At 40.1% G+C, this 26,409-nt stretch overlaps 1 protein-coding gene across 1 annotated transcript; it reads right to left on the bottom strand.

Annotated features, from left to right (window-relative positions):
• Positions 1 to 1,330: 1,330 nt before the first annotated feature.
• Psmc6 (proteasome 26S subunit, ATPase 6) lies at positions 1,331 to 26,409 on the bottom strand. Its single transcript, XM_041634239.1, has 14 exons — positions 26,280 to 26,409; positions 25,402 to 25,481; positions 25,280 to 25,319; positions 24,490 to 24,542; positions 20,687 to 20,754; positions 19,929 to 20,043; positions 16,577 to 16,664; positions 13,655 to 13,716; positions 13,449 to 13,572; positions 13,051 to 13,112; positions 9,980 to 10,100; positions 9,791 to 9,871; positions 4,085 to 4,156; positions 1,331 to 1,818 (listed from the first exon to the last, which is right to left on the bottom strand). The coding sequence occupies exons 1-14, from the start codon at positions 26,404 to 26,406 to the stop codon at positions 1,700 to 1,702; spliced, it is 1,212 nt and encodes a 403-aa protein (XP_041490173.1). The 5' UTR covers positions 26,407 to 26,409; the 3' UTR covers positions 1,331 to 1,699.

Raw genomic sequence — 26,409 nt, 5'->3', positions numbered from 1 at the left:
TGCCATGAGCGGAGCGTACGTTAGAGTTAAGGTTTTAAAGGTTAGGAATATACTTTCTTAGGATCTCACTCTGTCAGCCAAGCTCGTCTTTAAACCCACAATAAATCAATCTAGTCTCCTCTTTAGTCCTGGAATTAAAGGACACCATCAGGCCCAGCTATAACTTCTGGAGAACCCTTGGTCTCACTGCCTGCAAGGTGTGTAACAGTCTTGCTGTTTTATATTATATTTTTAAGAGTACTTTCTAAAGACCTTGGAACTTACTATTATTAAAACTCATCCTTTAGAAAAAGTGGAAGGGCCATACGGGTATTTAACTTAGACGTCCTCTCATTTTCTTCATCTTGTGTATGGAATGGATCCAGAAGTAGAATTGTTCAATAAAGTAGATGGCCAGCCTACTTTATTGGCCAGAGGGTTCCGTGTTCTCTAGTACTACATAACTATTATCCAGCCTGAAAAACTGTAAAAGGCAAGAATACTGTGCGAGTAATTTTTAATTAAAAAGTAATCAGATGGCAGGTATGGTGATGAATGTCTTTAATCACAACACTCGGGAGACAGAGGCTGGGGAATGTCTGAGTTGAGGCCAGCCTATTTCATGTAGTGTTTCCAGGTGAGCTACCTAGGGTTACCTAGTAAGACCCTGTCTCAAAAAGAAAGGGGAAACATAAAGAATTATGTAGCTAGACAGGTGATTTATGATTGGTCCTTTGGTATACGAAACTGAAGTTTGATAACTTTGTCTAAACAATCCTTAACTATAAATAATCTCAATCTTTAGGCAATGAAGATTTCCTTATATAACTTTGATTGCCACATGAAATTAGAAAGACTTGTGTGCAAGTAACAGAACTTCTAAACATTTCTAGACACGCTCAGCCTGGTCCCCCCACAGATATGTACATAATCCATGGTGAGCCTAGGAAATAATGCATCTCTGGAAACCATGTATATGCAAAATTATGTATCTCTGTAATACAGATTTTTCCTGGATCCAGACCATAACAGCCTCAAAAGGAAACTATTTTTTCACATTACCAAATGAACTATAAGCAGTACTTCTAATCATAAAAAAAGTTAAAGTTAACTATCAAGTAGGCTAATGGCAGTAGGTAAAGAGTAAGTATTTCCTGGAAGATGTAAATGCATGTATGTTCCCACACGCACACATAAGGTGTATAAGACAATTTTGTCAACTTCATGAGTACTGTTTTAAAAAAATGCAAAGACCCATTTCAATTTTCAATTTCATCCAGGCTCTCAAATCATTCACTTACTGAACCAGAAAGACTAGAATAAATGTGCTCTTAGAAAAGACAAGAATATATAAAGGACAACTTAAAACAGATTTTATTCCATTTTTTCAGGATGGGGAAAACAAAATATAAAATAAGTCATAAGAAATGCTCTCCTGTACTATCTCAAATCATTTAAATGTTGTACAAAATGCTCACAAAGCAATTATGAAAATCTTCAACATGTGTTTGTAAATTGTGCTGCAGTAACTGCAACATTAACATACAACTTTCTTCTGTATCAATTTTAAAAGAATTACTAAATTACATACTATTATGTTGCTCATACATGTTTATTCACTTTTAATGAGGCCACTGCCAATACATACATTATTTTCCTTAACTTTATTTTTACATTAAGCCAATGTCTGTCATGCAGCCATCAAAAACCGGACAGCAAATCACACAGGTTTGTAGTCTAGTTTGGACTCCAGCTTCTTAGAGTCAGCCACTTTCCTGACTGCTTTCATGAAGTCTTCCTGAACTACAAAATCATGATCAGCACGAATGGCAAACATACCTATGGAAACAAAACAAATTTGCTGCTTACCATATGTGAATTACAGATCCATAAGAAAATCAAGCTGCCACAGTGGTACATGCCTATAATCTCAGCAACTAGGGGACTGAAACAGGAGGATTCCAAGTTTGAAACCAGCCCAGACAACTATCAAGACCTGCTCTCAAAAGAAAGGAGGAAGAAAACTCTGTGGAGTAAATGTGAAGCTGTATAGATCTACTACCTCTGACCAGCAGTGCTACCTTACTAAAATACGCTATCTCCATTCAAATCATTTTTGCAAGCAGCGTAGCATAATTTTTAAATGAAGCAGATAATGCAATTATCTGAATATTTAAATGTGGATTGCAGCTGGGCAGTGGTAGTGCACACCTTTAATCTCAGAACTTGGACCTCTGTGAATTCAAGGCCAGCCTGGTCTACAAGAGCTAGTTCCAAGCTGGGCGATGGTGGCGCATGCCTTTAATCCCGGCACTTGGAGGCAGGCGGATCTCTGTGAGTTCAAGACCAGCCTGGTCTACAGAGCTAGTTCCAGGACAGGCTCCAAAGCCACAGAAAAACCCTGTCTGGAAAACCAAAAAAAAAAGGGGGGGGGGCTAGTTCCAGGACGGTCTCCAAAAATACAGCAAAGCCCAGTCTCATAAAAACAAAAACAAAGCAAAAGAAAACAAAAATCTAGATTGCACATGTCCAATGGTAATTTCTTTTTTTTTCCCCAAAGAGCAGCCAGTGTTCTTAACCTCTGAGTCACCTCTTCAGTCTCCAAGGTAATTCTGTTTTTTTTTTTTTTTCCGTAAGGGTTATTATATATGCAGTGTTCTGTCTGCATCTATGCCTGCATGTCAGAAGAGGGCACCAGATCTCATTACAAATGGTGGTGAGGTACCATGTGGTTGCTAGGAATTTGAACTCGAGACCTGCAGAAGAACATTCAGTGCTCTTAATCTCTGAGTCATCTCTCCAGCCCCTCTCCAAACACACAACACTATCTAGGCTGAAGTCTCTTAATAACATATGCAACGATTCTCCAGAAGAACAAAACCCCTGGGCTAGGGATGTGGAACAGGTCAGGTGTTTGCTTAACATACCCAAAGCCTTGGGTTTGATCTCCAGCAATGCAAAAACTAAACCAACTCCCAATAAATTTGGTAATGACTATCTGACACTCAGCAAGGCTTGAGGTTGGGGATATAGGAGTCAGTGAAGTACTACCTAGACTGTAAAAAGGCTGGTTCAACCATCAGCACTGTATGCTCTAAGTCTATAATTCCAGCACTTGAGAGGGAGAGGCAGGATAATCACGGTTTACTATGTATTTCAAAAAGTTAGAACAAAGGATTCGAGGTGTTTTCACCATGAAGGAAAGGTTACATGTTTGAGGAGACATGTACGTTTAATCTGATATAAGTGTTATGCAATATATACGTGTATAAAAATATGATTCCTATTAATGTGCAATTTCCATCAATCAGTAAAAAATAGAAAACACAAAAACATTTTTCAATGTGAGAGGAGAAAAAGCACCTATCAAACTTTCATAGCATCAGCCTTTAAAAAATCACAGTGCTGCTTTTGACTTCAGGTTCACTAAAAGCCATCCTTGGTAATAATGCAATCAGACACAGATTCTGGAATGTGATAAATTACCCTAGATAGTTCAGGTCATATGTTAGCTGACTTATTATCACTGAGACAGTAACTACAAAAATGATGGCACACAGGTCTTGGGTGTGGAAATTCTGCATGGAAAGTAAAAACCAAATGATTCTAGCTAGCTAGGTAGGGCTTCAAAGTATCTTGTTACCAAAAATAAAACTAGAATAAAAAAAAAATTCGAAATTGTATCTTAAAACTTCATTTTAAACAAATTGCAGGACCACAGACTTTAAAATAATTCTTTCAACCACACGTAGAACTGCCAAACAGTCCTGCAACTCAGTCTTCCCCAGTCTGCTTGTGGGAATCAGAGTGCTCGGAGATAATAACCCTGAGGGCAGATTCCGTCCAATGGGAGAGGAATGCTAGCAAATAAATGTTCCAGGCTCCATGTTTAGCCACACAATCCTCAGAGGAATCCTGTGGGTTTCCCGAAGGCCCCTACAAGAAATCAAGATCAACTACTCCAGTGGTACTCTCTCCTTTGGGCTGTTCTGTTCTGCTTCTTGAAATCAAGTCTCAAAAGCAAAACAAAATAGGAAACACTGAAATCCTGAAAAGGTGCAGCTCTGCTCTTGACAGATGGTAAAACTCTGCCATGTCCTCTCACCTGCTTCAGTACAGACATTTCTCAGGTCTGCTCCATTAAAGCCATCGGAAAGCTTTACAATTGCTTCATAATCTGTTTAGGAAAAAAAAAAAGAAATTAACAAGATAATAATGAAGACTCAGTCTTTATTTTTGCCCACAGAGAAACTTTAAATGGACTAGTTGATTTGAATTTGATTAGCATTACCCTTGCTACTATTTTACAACATTAGCAACTAAAGCTAAACAAAAATGCTGCAAAATAAACCAGAATCAAGGAGACATACATCTGAATTTTTAGTAAAAAAAAGTCAAGATTTGAAGTAAAATCGAACACTGGTGGCACATCCCTTTAATTTCAGCACTTGGGAGGGCAGAGGCAAGCGTGATCTCCAGAGAGAGTTCCAGGACAATGAGGTCTCTTACGCACAGAAACCCTGCTTCAAAAACAAAAAAAACAAAAAACTACAAACAGCCAGGCAGTGGTGGCGCACGCCTTTAATCCCAGCACTCGGGAGGCAGAGGCAGAGGCAGGCAGATCTCTGGGAGGCCAGCCTGGTCTACAAGAGCTAGTTCCAGGACAGGCACCAAAGCTACAGAGAAACCCTGTCTCAAAGAAAAAAAAAAAAACCTACAAACAACCACCAAAAAAAAAAAAAAAAAAAAAGAGAGAGAGATTTGAAGGTACCTGCTTTAAGTAGTAAAAATTGAAGTAAATACAAAGCCATGACTCATTAAACCTGTTGCACACCTGTAATCAACCCCAAGACTTAGGAAATGTAGCAGGAAGACAAATTCTAAGTCAGGTGGGCAACAACAGACCTGAGCTCAAACAAACCGAGACACACACAAGAATACCCCTTGCTGAGAATATATAAGTAGTTAATGGTTAAGGAGGAGGGAGAGACATTTTATTCAGTGGCTAACCACTGGAAAAGCATCCATACTCTTGTAGGCAGTCATAATTAAACACTGGGTCAGGGACTGGAGAGATGGTTCTAGAGGACCTGATTTGATTCTGAGTACCCACATAGTGACTAACAACTGTAATTCTAGTTCCAAGGGCTCCAACTCCTCCTTCTAGTTTCTGTGATGCACATGGTACACAGACATATATGCAGGCAAAACACCCATGCAAATAAAATAACCACACATATAAAATAATAAAAACATCTGGGCATGATAACACATGCCTTTATTCCCAGCAGCCTGATATGTGGAATGAGTTCCAGGACAGCCAGGGCTATATAGAAAAACCTTGCCTCAAAAAAATAAACAAACAAATAAATAAATAAAATCAAGCCGGGCGGTGGTGGCGCACGCCTTTAAAATCCCAGCACTTGGGAGGCAGAGGCAGGCAAATCTCTGTGAGTTTGAGGCCCGCCTGGTCTACAAGAGCTAGTTCCAGGACAGGAACCAAAAGCTACGGAGAAACCCTGTCTTGAAAAATCCAAAAAATAAAAATAAATAAATAAATAAATAAATAAAATCGAGAGGTGGAATCAGTTGAGGTGGGAAAAGTACAAGAGGAGAAATAGGTTGAATATGATCAAAACACAAAGCGCGCGCACACACACACACACACACACACACACACGAAAATGGTAACTCTAACAAAATCCTGAGGGGTACGGTATGGCTCAATGGTAGAGTACATGCCCAGCATTTCTTTCTTTCTTTTAGGTTTTTCTTTCTTTCTTTTTTTTTTTTATATTTATTTATTTATTATGTATACAATGTTCTGTCTGTGTGTATGCCTGCAGGCCAGAAGAGGGCACCAGACACCATTACAGATGGTTGTGAGCCACCATGTGGTTGCTGGGAATTGAAGTCAGGACCTTTGGAAGCAATGCTCTTAACTGCTGAGCCATCTCTCCAGCCCCTCTTTTAGGTTTTTCAAGACGGGATTTCTCTGTGTAGCTTTGGAGCCTGGCCTGGAACTCAGTTTGTAGACCAAGTGGCCTTAAACTCTCGTAGATCTGCCTGCCTCATCTCTCAGGATTAAAAGCATGCACCATCACCACTTGGCTAACAGAGAATTTCCTCCCTCCCCCAAGACAGGCTTTCTCTGTGTAGCTTTGGAGCCTGTCCTGGAACTCGCTCTATAGACCATGCTGGCCTCAAACTCATAGAGTCTGCCTGCCTCTGCCTCCCAAGTACTGGGAGTAAAGGCGTGCGCCACCACAGCCTGGCTGCATGCCTAAGCATAAAGTCCTGAGCTCAGTCACTGTCCACCAAAAAAATAAATAAAATTAAAAAAAAAATCAAGCAATAAAAACATAATACTTTGGTAGCTGGTGAGAAGGCTCAGCAGTTAAGAGCACTTGCTGACCCTTCAGAGGACCCATGTTTATTTCTCAGTACCCACAAGGCAACTAACAATTGTCTTTTACACACATACACACATGTGCACAGACATATACACATAAAATAAGTAGATAAAACAGTAACAATAAATGAAATATACTTTAGTTATGGAGATTAAATGTAAAATGTACTAACGGCAGACATTATTTTATCAAAATAAGAACTTTAAATGCTAAAGAAAGCATTTATTAGCTTTCTGATTTTCTTTGCTAACTCCAAGTTGTATCACCTGAAATAACAGTTACAGTGAAGTCTCTACTTCCTCACAACATAGACATGAAGAGCTACAGCTTTGTGCTAGTTATGAGCCTGACATAGATCAGTGAGGAAAACTACAGCGCACAGGCTACTTGGTATGAATGAACGATGGGACACCTTTGCCAGCCAGGCAGTGCACAGCAGATCATCTCTATGTGCAATCTCTGGGTGATTAGTTAGTTAGCACTTAATCATATTAATGTCACCATAAGCTTCCTGAGAGGATTCCCAAAAAAAAACATAGTATCTAACACCGAGAGAGATAAGTATTTGTAGAAGCTACTTAGAAACTGGCATCCTTTGTTTACATCACTCTTTCCAACTAAAATTCTCAAAGGAGCCAGGCAGTGGTAGCACACACGTTTAATCCCAGTACTTGGGATGCAGAGGCAGGTGGATCTCTGAGTTCAAGTCCAGGCTGGACTACAGAGCAAGTTCCAGGACAGACTCCAAAACTACATAGAGAAACCCTGTTTCGAAAATCAGAAAAACAAAACAAAACAAAAAAACCTCAAAGGAACAATGAAATGAGCAGTGAGTAGTAACCTTCAATTATTTGTAGCTATTTGTAACCATTAAGTTATAAGGGTTTTCCTTTGTTGTTTTGAGACAGGGTCTCGGATCTTACTTTGTAGCCCTGGCTAGTATGAAACTTTCTATATAGACTCACCACACCTGAAATTCTCAAGAGATCCTCCTGTTTCTGCTTCCAGAGTGCTGGGATTAAAGCTGTGACACTATGCCTGGCTCTAAGAAGTTCTCTTGTTTTGGTGGTAATGGTGATTGAACCTAGAACCTAGAGCACTGTAGATAAGCAATCTGCTGCTGTGTTGCCCCCAGCCCATTCTAGAGGGTTTTAAAAGCTGTCAACCAATTATATTAGATTCCCTAGTTCAGAAGTCAACAAGAATTTTGTGCAAAAGGACAAACAGAAAGAATTTATTTACTTATTTGTTTTTTTTCTTCTGAAGCAGGATTTCTCTGCATAGTACAGGCTGTCTTGGAACTCAGAGATTCGCCTGCCTCTGCCTCCTGAGTACTGAGATTAAAGGCGTGCGCCACCATCACCTGGTTACTTATTCATCTATTGTGTGTCTGATAATATACATGTCCATGCCAAGGATTCCATGTGGAGGTCAAAGGAGAACTTGCAAGAGTTGGTTCTCTCCTTCCACCATACAGTGCTGATCAATAACAGGTTGTGGGTTTGGCGGCAAGCACCTTTACCACTGAGCCACCTCACCAGCCCTCCAAACCTAAGTCTTTCCTGCTTCTTTCTGTAGTCTGCATCTGACATTGTATCGTCCTGACGTCTTATCCCCATAAACTAAATCCAGAGTTTCTTTTGTTTACTGATGAAATGCCTGGCTGATTCAAGGACTCATGGAGCTGTGGTTGGACCAAACTCACCCTGTAGTTGAGAATGATCTTGAATTTTTGACCTGCCTGCTTGCCTCCACTTTCCAAGTGTGGGTATCACAGGCCTGTGTCATCATGTATGACTTTCAAGTCTCACTATTTCAAAGACTGTAATTATATCTCAGCAAATCTGGGAGGGAAACCTTTACCACATCACCACCATTTTTGATCTGACTTACTGAAATAATGTCTTATTTCTTTGTTTGTTGTTCTCCAATTTGCCCCCAGCAGGCTATCAAAGCAATTTTATGTGAACTGAAGTATTCATACATGAAATGGTATGCCTAAAATTCATTTGTTTGTTAAACATGCAACAGGCAGCAGAAATTATGGATGAAACAAGACTGACCACGAATAATACTGAAAGCAAAAAACAAAATCCAGCTTTCAAATTAACTTAAACATGTACCTGTTAGTAATGGCATAGAAAGAGAAACTGAGTAGCCATTTTTTAACACAGTACTATTACAGCTATACAACCTTTAAGAACAAACTAAATTTGAGGTCGGCATCATGAACAGTCAAAGTTCCTTCCTACCTTATGACTGCCACAGGCCCTGCAGCCTGGTCTACAGGCTTCTACTACTCCTCACAGCTCCCTACTCTTCTAGAGCCCCTCCCTAGCTTCTTGCTTGGTCCTTGGATGTGCCAGGTCCCCATCTGCTCAGGGACCATCCCCGAGTATCCACATCTAGTTAACTCATCTTTTCAAGTCATAGCTTAAACATGACCTCCGTGGTGACCAGAAAGAGGGCTCAACAGTTAAGAGCACACACACTGCCCTTGCAGAAGACCCAAGTTTGGTTCTAATAACCCACATCAGGATCTCACAACTACCTGTAATTCCAGCTCCAAGGAATCCAACACCAGACACCTATGGTCTTCTGTGGGCTCCTGTACTCAGGTGTACATGTCTACCCACAGACATACATGCAAACACTTAAATAAATCAATGAACCAAGTGAATGAATAAATGGCCTTCTTGGTAAAGCCTTCAGCCTACTAACCTTTCCCCACTTCAAAATCTCCCGACACTTCCCATCTCCTTCTCCTTGCTTTACTTTTCTCCACACCATCTATCGCCATCTAATCTGCATCTGTTTTGTGAAATAATCAAGGTTTTCTAAAGGCCAGAATTTCATTCAGTGCCATGACATTCTTAGCACTTCCACCTCCTAGCATTCACTATAAGCTCAGCAAAAATTTACTCAATTAAAACTACCATGTTTATTTGGTGTAAAACTAGGCTCAAGCTGGGTGTGGTGACATGTGCTTTTAATTCTAGCACTCAGGAGGCAGAGACAGGCAGACTTCAGAGTCCAAGGTCAGTCTGGTCTACAGAATGAGTTTCAGGACCGCCAGGGCTACACAGAGAAATTCTGTCTTCAAAAAACCATAAATAAAGCTAGGCAGTGGTGGCACATCCCTTTAATCCCAGCACTCGGGAGGCAGAGGCAGGCGGATCTCTGTGACTTTGAGGCCAGCCTGGTCTACACAGCGAGTTCCAGGAAAGGTTCCAAAGCTACAGAGAAACCCTGTCTTGAAAAACCAAAAAAAAAAAAAAAAAAACACCCATAAACAAATAAACCTAGGTTCAATAAACCAAAAGTAACAACCCATAGTGCTGTGCTTCATTCACTAGATGTATACACGAATAAAACAATAAAACACTCAACTTTCTTACCTATTTCACCGTGCTTTGTAATAGGGCCTGCGTGAATTTTCAATATATCTAATCTTGCTTGTTCATTTGGTAAATCGATATCTGAAAATGACAAGAAATGACTTTGTACTCCAGTTGTTGGTTTAAGAAAGTGAGAGGAAGGTGGGTGAGAAGAAAAAATTGACATAGACCAAGAAAACAATGACTCACGTATTTTTCTGTCTAATCTTCCTGGACGGAGCAAAGCAGGATCCAGTGTATCTGGTCTATTTGTAGCCATGATCATTTTAACTCTATGCAGAGTATCGAATCCATCCATTTGATTTAGTAACTAAATAAAAAATCAAAGAGACAGACTTTACCAAACACATGCATGTATGTGGATCTACACACAAAAATTAATGAAACAGTAAAATAAATTTAAAGATAATTAGCTAGGCTGGGTCGTGAAGATGCAGGTCTTATGGTGTAGGCCTTTAACCCCAGCACCCGGGTGGCAGAGGCAGGAGGATCTCTGTGAGTTCAAGGCCAGCCTGGTCTGCAGAGTGAGCTCTAGGATAGGCTCTAAAGCGACAGAGAAACCCTGTCTCCAAAAAACAAAAACAAACAACAACAAAAAATAACTAGATAACAGGCAATGCCTGCTAGTTGATAACATTATCAGTTACATGAATAACACTAATAATTGTGTTGTTCTAAAATATTTCTTATGGTTTTGGTTTTTGTTTTGAAACAGTGTTACGTACCCTAGGCTAGCTTTAAATTTACTATGTTGCTAGGGATGACCTTGAAATCTGGTTTTCCTAAATCTACCTCAGGAGAGCTGGATTACAGCCATGGGCTACTTAAAGTGGTTTATTTGGAGTTAGGGACCAAACACACATGCATGTTTCATGCCCACTAGCCAAGAACTTTACCAACTGCACTGGACTCCCAGGACCCAATTTAAAGCTTCTAAGCCTGTAGTTTAAATTTAAAATACTGTATATAAACAGTCATAAATACACGGTCAGCTTGGTCCTTAGAAGCTCTATGCTAGCCGGGTGGTAGTGCGCACTCCTTTAATCCCAGCACCCAGGCAGAGACAGGCGGATCTCTGAGAGTTCGAGGCCAGCGTGGTCTACAGAGCAAGTTCCAGGACTGGTTCCAAAGCTACTGGGTAACCTAACCCTGTCTCGAAAAACAACAACAAAAAAGCTCCAAGCTACTCAAGTTACATAGAAGACAGCCTGTCTAAAAATGCAACAGCAAAACTGCTCATCTGAATAAATGATTATAATTTGTAAAAAGTGATTTTTCAAAGACGACAGTAAAAAGAATTAAAATCAAATGAATGACCTGTGCTACCTAGTTTTCACTGGCAGCAATGGGATCTTGCTTCTTTCTTCATCACCTATCTTCTCCATTACTAAAACCAGCTTTTCCCACCAGGCTCAGACACCATCGTGAGAGATGGGCAGAAGAGCCTGAGAATGGGATCTTCTGGATATGAAATAGAATTGCGATTACCTGCCCAAGATTAAGCCAGTCAACAATTCCTACACGACTGGTGGGCTCATGAGGCGTTACTGGTAACTGATGACAGCTGGGAAATGGGAGTTACTTTTCTTCAAGACTGTCACCCCTAACTAGTACGTTGTCAATACTTACGCAGGATTAAGAAGAAAGAGAATATGAAGGTGGAATGGTGAGGGAGCGCTGGAAGGAGTGGGGATGAAGAAGAAAGGGTAGACATAAAGATATACCTTATGTATGTACCAAAGAATGAAAAATAGTTTTTAAAAATCTATTTTAGTTGCCAGTCTTAGCAATAAAGAGCAAAGAGTGGTGTTTAGAGCAGCCACACATAAATGTAACATACTTACTGTTGATAATCTTAATACCTGTTACTCATACCATCACCAAACTAACACAAAGTCATATGCTTAAGAAATGATATAATTTGTACATTTGAATAGTTGATATATTAAAAATTTATAGAATGGTGCAATTTTACCAAGCACAATTTTCAGATAACTTTATTTATTTATTTGTTGGATTTTTCAAGACAGGGCTTCTCTAAGTAAGAGCCCTGACTGTCCTCAAACTTGCTCTGTAGACCAGGCTGATCTCAAACTTAGAGATTCTCCTGCCTCTGCCTCCTGAGTGCTGGGATTAAAGGTGTGCGCCACCACACCCAGCCCAATAACATTACTTTTCAGTATCAATTTTTCTCTTCATTTTTCCTTTTTTTAAAAAAAATTTGAATTTATTTCATGTGCACTAGTGTGAAGGTGTCAGATCCCCCGTAGTAAGACAGTTGTGAGCTGCCATATGGGTGCTGGGAATTGAACCCGATACCTCTGGGAGAACTACCAGTGAGCCATCTCTCCAGCCCTCATTTTCCCTCTTAAACAATAAAACTGCACATCTATATGGCGCCATGTCTTAATATATGCATACATGTATACTACTGAAATCAGGTGAAATATGTGTTTCCTCACTCATCATTTCTTCATGGTGAAGACACTAATTTTTCTTACTGTTCTGAAATAGACATTACTTAATTTTTAGAGATACCCCAGTACACAAGAGAAAAAAAAAAAATGCTTGCTCTTGTCTACTTGGTGTCCACTATCAACCTTTCCTCTCTTTCCCTGTTCTCCAGCAGCAGTCACTTCCTCCTTTGGTGTATGTGTATGTGTGTAGATGTAATATGTGTGTGTGGTGGGGTCATTCTGGAGGCCATCCGTGGAAGGATGTCTGCCTTATGCCCTAGAAACAGAATCTTTCACTGAACCTGAAGTTACACTGACAAAGCAAATCCTAGCAATTCTCCTGTCTCTACCCCTCATGCTGGCGTTAAATGTGCACAATTGCCAAGCAAATTTTTTTACATGAGTGCTGGGGATTTTAATGCAGGTCCATACTCACAAAGCATTCACTCTTGCCTACTGAGCCACTGCCCCAAACAACAGAGCAGTAATTATTATTATTAGGGATTATGACATATGAAAGTGTTCATTACTAGCAACATTACAAATTTCATGTTTAACTCTTCATCTAAACTGCTATATACACTTCAACTTCAAATATGCAACCTTCACTTTTTCATTAATAAGTAACTTTCTTAGCTGGGCAGTGGTGGCACACTCCTTTAATCCCAGCACTCAGGAGGCAGAGACAGGTGGATCTCTGTGAGTTCGAGGCCAGCCTGTCTTAAACAGAACAAAACATAAAAAGTAACTTTCTATATACACACATACATATATACATATATATCCCTCTATACCAAATATTACCTCCATTAAAGTTCGCTGAATCTCTCTGTCAGCTGATGTACCCTCAGAAAACCGACGGCCACCTAAAGTAATATATTTGGAAATATATACACATTATTCTTTTGCTTTGTGCCCATCATTTAATAAAACAGAATGTAATAGTACTCAAGTTAAAAATACTATGTAGAAATTGAGTGAGGAATTACTTTGGTATAGTTCTGGTTAATTTACTAAAAATGGTCACACTCTTTAGCCTCTGAGAAGTCCTATTCAGGCAGGTGGTACTCTGGGAATACCCACTCACCAACTTCATACAAGTCATAACTACTGCTCAGGCAGGAGGTTCTTTCAGGTTTAAACAACTTCTTCTAATACTTACAAAAAAAGTTAAGAAAAAATTTAAAAGGTGTCATTCTTACCAATAGCATCTATTTCATCCATAAAAATGATGCATGGCTGGTGGTCCCTGGCATAATTAAACATTTCTCTAATCAAACGAGCACTTTCACCAATGTACTTGTCTACAATAGAACTAGATACAACCTGATTAAAAGAAAAAGAGTAATATAAATTAGACATTTCAAATAAATTTCATTTCAATAAGTATAAAAGAATTTCCCCTTACCTTTAGGAAGTTGCAGTCCAGCTGGCTAGCAACAGCTCGTGCCAAGAGTGTTTTTCCAGTGCCTAGAAATATCAAATGTCGTTAGGTTAAAAGCAGAAGCATTTTTAAAAGTCTTTCAACATCATCATCTTGGAGCTGGAAAGATGTCTCCGTGGTAAAGAGCCCACGGTCCAGTTCCCAGTACCTTGTTAGACAGCTTATAATTACCTGCAACTCCACTTCTAGGAGAACTGGCTTCCCTGGGCGCACATAGAGCATTCACATACACAGAGACACACAGACACATACAACATAATCCTATTGATAGTAAATTTCTAAAACTTAAGCTAAATCCTAAATAGAATTTCCTTTTAAACTTTAATTTTAACTTGAGGTGTCACTCCTGATTTTAATTTGAAAATGACTGCAAACATTAAGAATATAACACTAGGGGCTCAGTGGCTAAGAGCACTGAGCTCTTCCCAGGTGACCCAGGTTCAATTCCCAGCACCCACATGGTAATTCACAACTGCCTGTAACTCCAGTTTCAGGGGGTCTGACAACTTCATAGATATATCTGCAGGCAAAACAAAACAAAAAACAAAAACAAACCCCCAAAACCCTACTAGTATACATTGTTGAATGATTAAATCAAGCTGATTAACATTATCTATTAACTCATAAGTTTACTTTGTGATGGGAACAATTATAGCCTAGAAATACCCAATACAACAATCGTCGTGTTTCTGTGATCGTCAGTAAACTCAATCACTGCCTTCCGCAGCCCTTCTAAAATAAAACCATTCTCTACAATTCCAACTCTCAACAATCTCCCAACAAGCGAGATCATTGGTATTTGTCTTTCTGGGCTGCTCACTCCACTTAGCATCATTTCAAGATTCATCTGTGGTGACACAAACGACAAAATTTACTTCTTTCTGAAGACGAAACCATACTTTACTGTGTACACATGCACACTGTCTTCTCCTTTCACAAGCTGATTGAGGACACTGAGGTTTGCTCTGGCTATTGTGAATATCACTATAACATAACATGGGTGCAAATGTCCCCTCAAGGTCCTGACTCCAGTCGCCTTGCACACTGGCTGCGAGGTCACAGAGCAGTTTTATTTTTAATTTTCTGAAAAACCCCATACTGTTTCCTAAAATAGCTGCATCAATTTTCATTCCTATCAGTGATATAGAATTTCTCTTTCTTCATATCTTCGCCAACACCTGCTATTCATTGCATTCATTCACACATTCACTCCTTCCTTGAAAACAGCCATTCTAATAGTTGTGACAGCATCTCATTTTCTAATTTTAGGCATAATGTAAATAAAAAAATATTCTTACAACATGGGCTAGGCATACTAAACATTTTTTTTTTTTTTTTGGTTTTTTGAGACAGGGTTTTTCTGTAGCTTTGGAGCCTGTCCTGGAACTAACTCTTGCAGACCAGGCTAGCCTCAAACTCAAAGACATCTGCCTGCCTCTGCCTCTGCCTCCAAGTGCTGGGATTAAAGGCATGGGCTACCACAGCCTGGCTAACAATTTTTGTTTTTAATTATTTATGTTGGGTGGTGGTGGCACAGAGGCAGAGGCAGACAGATCTCTAAGTCTGAAGCCAGGCTGGTCTACAGAGTGAGTTCTAGGACAGACAGGGCTACACAGAGAAACCTATCTCAAAAAAAAAAAAAAAGAAAGCCAAAACAGAAGGAAGAAAAGAAAGAAGGCTACATTAGCCCTATTAAGAGTGAGCCAGTAAGCAGCACCCTCCTTCAGGTCTGAGTCCTGCCCTGACTTCTGTATCGGCAGTAAATAAATGCAAAGGCAGATATTAAAGAATATATATATATATATATATAGTTTTAATATTTAAACAAACTTACAGAACTGAGGTTCCAGCGTGGAGCCGTTTTCCCAGGAGGCAGGAAAACAAAAGGGGCAGCCTCTGCATGCTCGAGTTATCAGTCAAAAATCGCCCGAGGCAAACCTGCCCTAAAGGGGCTGGCTTAACCCTACAGACTTCCCAGTGCGACCTGAGAGCTATAAGTTGAAATAAACCCTTTCTTCTCTGAGTTGTTTATGGTCATGGTGTTTATCACAGAACAGAAACCCTACCTAAGACACACAGATTCATAAAAATAAAATATTTTAAGAGCTAGTTCTAGGACAAGAACCGAAAGCTACAGAGAAACCCTGTCTCGAAAATCAAAAAAAAAAAAAAATTCTAATTTGACTTGAGATCTCAAATTTTATGACTCAACAGTTTGTACCACTCATTTCAATATTCCAGAAAACTGTAGGCTAAATAATCAATATCTAATCACCATTAAGGACCAAGCAGTCTGAGTCACCACAGCCTGCAAACTGTCCTTTCAGGTAAAGTAAAGCCTCTCACTTAGATGGCATTCAAATAATTAAAGGAATGCTTTTTCTAAACACACTGTACTTCTCGGCATGCAACTTCCAGACATACTTTGTTTTCCCACCTGAAAATGTAACAGAATAACTCCTGCCCTCTAGCAGCACCCTGTGGAGTGAGAGCACCATCTCTGCTGACACCGCAAGTGTGTGGTACTCAAGCACAAGGACGACCACAACTGCTGCATGTCAGGGCTGAGCAACTTTACCTACAAGGCCTTTGGACCATCAGGAGATGTAACACCAGGAAACAGCCAAATAATGTATTAGTTTGATGACAGTAGTTCTGATTCTGAAGGCTCTATCAGAGAGTCTCTGTAAGCTGCTCGTCTTGGGAAAATTCATACCCATGAACTGCAGTTTAAGGACTATCGTCTATAAAATTACATGGCCTGTGACAAGGCTCAGAGGGACTCCACATGACTGACTAGGATTGCCTACATTAAATTCCTATCTTACTACCTTTTCATTCCTTCACCCACTCCTTTATTGAAGAGGCGAAGATAATGATACCAACCTGGTGGTCCATATAGCAAACAGCCTTTTGGAGGTATTATTCCTACACGCTGGAATAATTCTGGGTTTGTAAGAGGTAATTCTATTACCTGAAAAAGAAGTTGCATATTTCTTAAACAGTAAAAATTTTAATATATTTTAAAATATTTAAAGTCTAATACCATGCTTATTAACCTACAAGATGATTTAAATAGTTTTGGGTTTATTTAAGATAGAGATGTCTTAAAACTAAAAACTTAAAAAACAGTTTTGATTATACACAGGTATATACTTTGTAAAAATTTATTAGAAATGCATACTTAAAACCTGTGCATTTATCAGGTTCACATTTCACCTCAGTAAAAACTGCACTGTAAAGAAATCAGAGAAGCCGGGCCTGGTGGCACACGCCTGAAGAAGGACAACGTAGGAGGACCTCAAGGTCAAGTCCAGAGTGGGTACTATACCAAGACCCTGTCTCAGACGACAAGGTGAGAAAAAACTAGCAACTAGCGTGCAGCTCAGTGGTGGACCGCGTGCCTGCCATATGGGCGGTACTAAGGTGAATAGCTGGTATTAAAAAAAATAATAGCCAGGCATTAGTGGCCCACACCTTTAATTCCAGCACTTGGGAGGCAAAGATAAGCAGATCTCTGAGTTTGAAGCCAGCCTGGTTTACAAAGCAAGTTCCAGGACAGCCAGAGATTTACAGAGAAATCCTGTCTCAAAAAACAAAACAGTAGGGGCTGGAGAGATGGCTCAGCGGTTAAGAGCATTGCATGCTCTTCCAAAGGACCCAAGTTTGAATCCCAGCAACCACATGGTGGCTCACAACCATCTATTCTAGCAGGCATATATGCAAACAGAATATTGTATCCATAATAAATAAATAAATATTTTAAAAAACAGTAATAATAATAATAATCAGCAAAGAAAAAAACTTTAATAATTTATAGAATACAATGCAAATAATCACAAAATAAAAAATGATTTGAGATTTGATGTCATAAATGGTCACTGAAAGAAAATATATAAAATTTCCTTTGTTGGCACTGTGTCACAGCGTAAAACAAAAAACAGTTCTATTTCCTACTCTTTAATTCACAGAAAGAAAAATGAAGAGCTGGACATATACTCAGTTGGAAGAGTGCTTATTTATTATGCCAAGGTCCTGGGTTTATCTCCAAAGTGTGCCAGTGAGTGCCTACAACCTCATCTGCAACACTAGGGAGGTGAAAGCAGGGAGACCAGGGGTTCAGAGTAACTTTCAGATACAGTGAACCAAAGGCTAGCATGAGATATATGAGATACTGTCTCCAGGAAGGAGAGGAGAAAGGAAAAATAGGAGAACCAGGAGGGAAAGGAGGAGGAAGAAAAGAAGGAAAAGGAAGGAGGAAGAAGAGGAAGAGGAAAGGAAGAAGAGGAGGAAGGGGAGAAAGAAGAGGAGGAAAGGAAGGAGGAAAAGGAAGAAGAAGAGGAAGAGGAGGGGGTAGAGGACTGACTATCCAATTCATTCACAGTACCAACCACAGGAGAGAAAGTCTATGTGAACTATGCGAGTACATAGACAGATGATCCTCCTCCATCAGGTTAGGATAGCCAAAAGTATAGTGGGATATTATTGTGTTTTAATAAATAAAGTTTGCCTGAGATCAGAGAGCAAAGCAGCCACACTAGTCAGCCACACAGGCCAGACAGGGGTGGCATACACCTTAATCCCAGCAGCCACAGTAGTTAGCCATAGAGGCCAGGTGGTGGTGATACATGCCTTTAATCCCAGCACTAGAGAGGAATATAAAACAGGTCTCAGACTAAGTCTCAGTCTGAGGATTCGTGGAGGCAGTCTTGCTCATTTCAGTCCGAAGTAGATGTAAGAAGAATCAGTGGCTGGCTGCTTTGCTTTTCTGATGTTCAAATTGAACCCCAGTATCTGTCTCTGGGTTTTTATTATTTGTGCTATACAGAAGTGTGGGGAAAAAAAAAAACCAACATCCTAAAATATCTAAGGATAAAAAGCATGTGCAGAGGAAATGCAGCAAGGCACTGGTGGGAGGCAAGTTTCATAAAAACATTTCCTCTTCCTTCAGCTTCCTTCCTCTAGCTCAAACATCAGAGTATGCTTTGATTTTCTAATCAGGCTAGTGTTTCCTCAAATATTGCAATGAAAAACTTGATTTCACAAAGGTGCACATGCCACAGCACACTAGAGGACTTTATGAAGTCAGTTATACCTTCTCTTTTAGCTGTACCCCAGAGATCAGACTCAGGTTACCAAGCTTGTAGGACAAGCATCTTTACTGGAGATGCTATCTTAACAGCTCAAGAAGCCTATACTTTAATAACTGTTTCAGAAAGTGTAATGAGCCGAGGTCTAAGAATTATGAATGACTATGAACTACCTACCCAAGAACTACTCCCAACCCTTCTCAGTCATTCCTACTTAGGCTTGCATCAGGAAAACAATGTAACTTCCTGGGTCAGGAGACAAGGAGATCCCAATAGGATTCATCACTTAAAAGCTTAAAAATTCAGTCTGATGGTGGTGGTTCTTGCCTTTAATTCCAGCACTCAAGAGGCAGAGGCAGAGGCAGAGGCAGAGGCAGGTAGATTTCTGTGAGTTCAAAGCTAGCCTGGTCTACAAAGGGATTTCCAGGACAGTTAGGGCTACACAGAGAAACCAAAAAACTTAAAAAAAAAAATAAAAATAAATATATATAAAAACTTAAGTCACTCTATACCCAGTATTTTCCTAAAGAGCAAAAAAAGTTTGAATAAAATAAAAAACATAAATGCTACGGCAAAGGTAACAATAATCCTATTGGACTGAGATGTTAACATTACTGGCTTTATAGAAAAATCACACAGAGCTTTGCCCTACGAGCTCTGACCCAAGTACACTAAGACACTGAGAACTATAAATGGCAAGGGCATTAGACTGCACCAGTTATTCTCCGCTTTCCCCTACATTCTTCTCTCTTTTGTCATAAAAGAGATTTTCCTAACACCAAACATCTCCAAAATAATATGGACCAGCTATGCCTATTGTATCGGCGTGAATAAACGCAGGCAAATATTAAAGAATATATACAAATTTAATGATTAAATAAAACTTACAGAACAGAGGTTCCCGCGTAGCACAGGAGGTAGGAAAGAAAAGGACAAGCGGTCTCCCGCAGGCCCGATTTATTCGTATGCATTCGCCCGAGGCAAACCTGCCCCCTAAAAGGGGCTGGCTTAACCCTACACCTCTAGCCAGACAGTCAGTGCTGCTGCCAGCTGGAGTTTCCTGTGTGTAATATTACATCCAGTTTCTCCCTTCAGGTACCCTAAAAGCAGTACTGCAGTAGTCTTAGATAAAGAAACACAACACCCACCTCTCTTAACTCCCGAATCTGCTCTGACAGACCTCCAATCTCAGAATAAGAAACATTTCCAGGGTCCTCATGAGACATGTTATAAACCAAAGGATCCACCTCTCTTGGCAAATATCTAAAATGAAAAAAAAAAAAAAATCAGGTACTTTTCTTTCAAAAGACTTATTTTCTCTCTGCTTACATGGTAAATATAAATAATTTATTTATACAAGCACCTATAAGTAAGTACCTTCTAAAAACAACTAACTTGCCAGGTTGTTGTGGTAGCGCACACCTTTAATCCCAGCACATGGGAGACAGAGGCAGGCAGATCTTTGTGAATTTGAGGCTAGCCTGGACTATAAGAGCTAGTTCCAGGACAGGCTTCAAAGCTACCTGTCTTGAAAAACCAGAACAAAACAAAACAAAACAAAAACAAAAAACATTCAACTTAGTAAGAAGTAAGTAAAGAGTAAGAAGTAGTAAAATGTTTGATGACTCCACAAATCACGTATTTTTAGAAAATCTTCCCTGGGGGCTAAAGAGATGGCTCAGTGGTTAAGAACACCGACTGCTCTTCCAGAGGTCCTGAGTTCAATTCCCAGCAACCACAGGATGGCTCACAACCATCTGTACTGAGATCTGGTGCCCTCCTCTGGCCTGCAGGGATACATCGAGGCAGAGTGTTGTATACATAATAAATAAATAAATCTTAAAAAAAGAAAATCTTCCCTGTGAAAATGAAACTCAAAGTAAACAATATAGAATAAGAAACCCACCTCATTATGGTTAGTGTAGTCATATCCAAAGCAACTCTCGTTCCTGGCTTCAGCTTACTTTTATCAAGCTAGTTTTATAAAACAAAAAGGTCACACAAACATTTAAAAAGGAAAACACTACTCAATATTCAGAAGTCGTATATAATATATCACAAAAGCCCCAAATATCATATTATAAATGCCCTGTCAATAAAAGGGCTAATAAAGCAGTAATTCTGAAGTTCTTTCTATGTGACCCTTATAAGGACGTCCTTTGTGCAAACTCAGCGTGTGAAGTCAGAGATCACTAATACATAAAACCTGGGGTAACAATTGCCTTTTTAGTTTTTTACATTTATATGTATGTGCATATGTATAAACAATAGTGTGCATATATAGAAAGAGGACAATTTGCAGGAATTGGTTCTTTCCTTCTACCATTACCATGGGTTCTTGATATTGAATTCATGTGGCCAGGCTTGGTGGCAAGTGTCTTTATCCATTGAAGTAGCCATGATTTTGAAGAAAGGACAGATTTTCAGATTTTATTCTCAAGGCTCATTACTTAATATAATTTTGTTCATTATTTTGATTCAAAATCTATGAAAAAAAGTTACTTTGGGAACGGGTACCAGAATATTTACAGGGGAAAAAAAAACCCTTAGTGAACATTTGGGTGAGAGGAAGGGAAAATAGCTTGTATTTAATGGATAATAGTATATCCATTAAATATATTTTTAAAATCTTCTAGAAGGAAACATGTACATGCATAATCATAAAAGATAAGGAAAGCCATTGTTTCCTCTCAAGAGATTTCCATCAACATACTAAGGAAGGCAAGCCTGTGGTGGTGGCACTGGCATTTAATTCCAGGCCTGGAGGGCAGAGGCAGGAGGATCTCTGAGTTCAAGGCCAGCCTGGTCTACCAAAAGGAGTTCCAGTACAGCTGCGACTACACAGAGAAACCCTGTGTTGAAAACCAAAACCAACCCAAACCCAACCAAAACTAAAACCTAAGGAATGCAGAAACAAAACAAAAAGTCAACTACCTTATCTTTGTACACAACAGACCTTACACTAAGTATACCAGGTCGAATAATTTATCAGCACACCTCTGCATGGTAACTTACTGACATTATATTCAACTAATGCATATTATACTTAAAATATCACTTGTCAGAAATAAAAAATTTACTTTCCAATAGTTTCAAAATTGTTTGCCATTACATTTTCAAAATCATAACCTACTCTGTCTAAGACTTTACAATGAGCTACAAATTAGGAGAATGTGCTCATTAAAACTAAAATAACCCAACCAAAATAGTTACTGATAATGTCACTGACTAAATCAATTAAAAGTATTGAGTCCTTTATTAATGGCCAGGCCAAGAACTGACTCTCATATCTGGAAAGTTTCTTGGTGCTCAAGCTCAAGCATATAACATTTTTAGAGACAAAACCTTAATGACATCAGTGCTGGAGGGGGGGAGGGGAATTAGTGTGGGATTCAGAGTTGCCTAGTAACATCTGCTTCTTTGTAAGGTCCATCAGTATCTTCCAGGCACTACATAATCATATTTGGACCATGGTCAAGGTTGTGGACAATCCCAGAAGCATTGTCAAGGTAGCTGTTAGGGGTGGAAGGCTGAGAAATGACCAGGCAGGGACAAAATAACACCAGGAGTGGTGTGACCTTAGTCATTTCAAAATTAAATAAGGGGTAAGGAAATGGTTCAGCTTGCAAGAGTACTGTCTACCTCTCTTTTGTAAAAAGCCAGGCACGGCTACTGATTTGGCCCAGAGTTGGTAGGTAGAGAGAGGCAGATCCCAAGATCACTGGCCAGCCAGACTAGCCAAGACTTCCAGGTCTATATAAAACTCTGTTTCAAAGCAGTAACACAGAGAATGATGTCCTGGCCTTTCTATAAGTGCATCACAATCACATGCATGCACCACACGCTTAACACACACACACACACACACACACACACACACACTAAGTAAAAATAAGCAAAACACTAAATTTAATGGATTGAGTAGTTTTTTTTTGTTTGTTTGTTTGTTGTTGTTTTGAGACAGGGTTTCTCTGTGTAACAGTACTGGCTATCCTGGAACTCATTTTTTAGACTAGGCTGGCCTCGAACTCATGAGATCTGCCTGCCTCTGCCTTCCAAGTGCTGGGATTACAAGGCTTGTGCCACTACTGTCCAGCTTTAAAAAAGTCTTTGTAAGGAGTACCTGAAGAGAGGTAATCAGTAGGAAGCTACTTCAATACAGTCAAGAAATAGCTGAATAATGCCAAATATTGGCATCTCGAGAGCCTTGAAAGGACTACAAAAGCCCTCCTGATTAGGACATAACAAAAAATACATTCTCATTACTAGTGGCTGAACCTCAGGGCTCTCACATGCTTGTCATGCATTCTGCTACTGAGCTACAACCCTGACTCTATGCCTGTAATATTTTTTTTTCTTAATATTTATTTATTTATTATGTATACAATATTCTTCCTGAACTTCAGAAGAGGGCACCAGACCTCATTTCAGATGGTTGTGAGCCACCATGTGGTTGCTGGGAATTGAACTCAGGACCTTTGGAAGAGCAGGCAATGCTCTTAACCGCTGAGCCATCTCTCCAGCCCCCTGCCTGTAATATTTTTAAATGTTTATTTAATGTATATGGATGCTTTGTCTGCAAGTACGCTATGTTAACACGTGCATGCCTGGTGCCTGCAAAGACCAGAAAAGGATGTCATATCCCTTGGGAATGGAGTTCAGATGGTTGTGAGCCCATTTGTGGGTGTTGGGAACCAAACCTGGGATCTTTGGAAGAGCAGCTCTGAACTGCTGAGCCATTTCTCCAGCCCCCAGACTTGTAGGATTTGATTAGAATACTATTCAGTTATACACTGAAATCCTAACATTAGATTCAGTCTCAACGTTAAATACTGTTCCAGAATCATGCTGTATCAATGTTTGAAAATCTGAACTTGGAAAAATGGCATATGTTACCCTAGCACTCAGGAGACCAAGGCACCAGTACTGTTAGTTTAAAATCAACATGAGCCACACAGCAAGATACAGTTCCATAAAACAAAACCAACAATGTAAGCATAAATTTAACATGAGAAATGTTCAGAGTCTTCAAGTCAATGCTTAAAATATTTCCTAAAGAACAGAATGGTGTGCAGATTACAGGTATACTGGATCACTCTCAGTCACTTGTCTAATGTCTGCAAAATGAAATTCAAAGGTATTTCAATTTGCCTATTCTAGACCGGGCGGTGGTGATGCACGCCTTTAATCCCAGCACCTGGGGCGCAGAGGCAGGCGGAGCTCTGTGAGTTGAGGCCAGCCTGGTCTACAAGAGTTAGTTCCAGGACAGGCTCCAAAGCTACAGAGAAACCCAGTCTCAAAAACAAAAAACAAACCCAATTTGCCTATTCTGGTTTAAATGCCTGCCTATAAAATTAACTACTGTAGAGTCTATAAGTACCATTTTTGAATATTTAAATGTAAAACACAGGTAGCCTAACATGTTTAACCCTCTCCAAGAAGGACATTATATTAAAGCATTTTTCTAATTATAAAATGCTTTGATTTCTAAGTACTCATAACTGACTAAGAATGTGAAACAGCAGGGAAGGAGAAATTCCAGGAGCAAAATCTGACTTGAATCCAGGCTTTGCTAATCATCTGCTGCGTCTGAACAAACCACCATTGGGAGTTATGGGCACAATGCCTGACCTGCCATCTCAAGAATTAAGTAACTTATGTGTAAGTACCCTTTCTGTTACAGAGCCTTATACAAACGCAAAGTATTACCTGACGACGACAACCTACAACGTATCTTGGTCCATTTGTGGCTTTAACAATGACTAGAAAAAGAACAAATTGAAAAACAAAGTTAGAAAACAAATATATCTACATCTATGGTGGGTACAGTTTTACCTCTGACCTCCAAGAACAGGAAACACCAAATCGAGCTTAGGAACCACCAACTTTGCACTGCTGTCACTAGAAGAGACACTGCAGGGCTACCCTGATGGCTCATCAAATAAAGCCCACTGACCCGACTGAGTCCAATCCCTGGGTCTCATTGGTGAGAGAGGAAAACCAACTCCCACAGGTTGTCCTCTGATCTCCGCATGTGTGCAGCAGTACATGAACACACACACTCACACATTTTCACAAACGGAGAAATGTAACAAAAATTAAAATAGCTTCCAATGACATACACAATTTTAATCCCGGCACTGGGAAAGCAAAGGCAGGCAGATCTCTTATGAGTTCAAGGCCAGCCTGTTCTACAGAGTCAGCTGCATCCAGAGCTACGTAGGACCTGATCTCAAAAATCAAGACAAAATAGGCATTTCAAAAGTTGGGAGCCGGGCGGTGATGGCGCACGCCTTTAATCCCAGCACTCGGGAGGCAGAGGCAGGCGGATCTCTGTGAGTTCGAGACCAGCCTGGTCTACAAGAGCTAGTGCCAGGACAGGCTCCAAAGCTACAGAGAAACCCTGTCTCGAAAAACTAAAAAAAAAAAAAAAAAGTTGGGGAGGGACTGAGTCTTTTTGTTTTTGCTTTTTAACTAATTAGTAAATTAACCCACTTACATTTTTCTTCTGTTAACTGTTTAAGCACTTCACCCACAATCTACGAAAGAAAAAAGTCACATTACCTTCAGCTTTAAAAAAAAAGGCGAATTACTCATTCACTTTCAAACTTTATAACCTACCTGCCCAACACTTTGTAGTGCCTTCAGATCGTTTTCAGACTTCTCATACTGCTTGGTAAGTTCTTTTAACTGTTCCCTTACTGAAATAATAAAATGTCAACATTTTAAATTAAACAAGAACTGCGTTAAAATGTTTACTCATGTATCGTTCACTTTATGTAGGTTTCATACTCACTGTACCAAACTACAAAATATGACATCCTGCCACCCCCGGATTGCTACAAAACTAAATGATAATCTGTGGAATCAGATCTTTCACTGCTACCGGGGACCACCCGGCTTACTCTATGTTTGCCCATACTAAAGTCAACCAACGCAATTCTTCACCGAATCATAGAAGCTGCGGCCTTTTTTCATATAACTCAACTATGCAGGCTTTTCAAAACCCAAGTGCTCAGGATGGGCGAACTAGGCAGCTCGTATAAAAACTGAGGAGAGACGAGAAAGGTTATTACGGCCACTGGACCCTTTTTCTTTAAGGCTTCAAGACTGGCTTTCTGCTCACTGAGTCCCACGTCCTGCTGGAGCTTCTTTAACCCAAGCGTCTTCCCGTCCCCGGGTCCCGAGACTCCAATTCTACTTTCCTTGCACCTGGGATAAAGTCCCCAGCCCACTTGATCCTCATTCCTCTAGTCCTCCCCTCCCCTTCCACCTCAGAACTGTGGCTATTCCCTATGCCACCTGGACCGGGAGCGGGCCATTTCCTCGGTTGAGGCTGTGCTGCTGCACCCCAGCTCAGGGCGGGATGACAAAGCGCCTTGCCCTGGACTCAGGCCTTCCCAAGCCGGGCGCTCTGTTTTCGGGCTCGGCCGAAGCCTCCGCTCTATCAGAGACGGAAGCGGGTCCAGGCATGAGAGAGTGTGGAAAGGTTCACTCACGCTCCTTAAGACGGCCGTCTATCTCCTTGTGCTCTAGCAGCTTCTTGCGGTAGTCCTGAAGCGCCTTATCTCTAGGGTCCGCCATGATGAGAAGCCGTCGCTCATAGGGGATGCCGGGAATGGCCATGGC

Source organism: Microtus oregoni, unplaced genomic scaffold (assembly GCF_018167655.1).
Source record: "Microtus oregoni isolate MIOR12 unplaced genomic scaffold, Mior012 000045F_ref0000178, whole genome shotgun sequence".
NCBI classification, from domain to species: domain Eukaryota; kingdom Metazoa; phylum Chordata; class Mammalia; order Rodentia; family Cricetidae; genus Microtus; species Microtus oregoni.
This window is presented reverse-complemented; position numbering and strand designations above follow the sequence as displayed.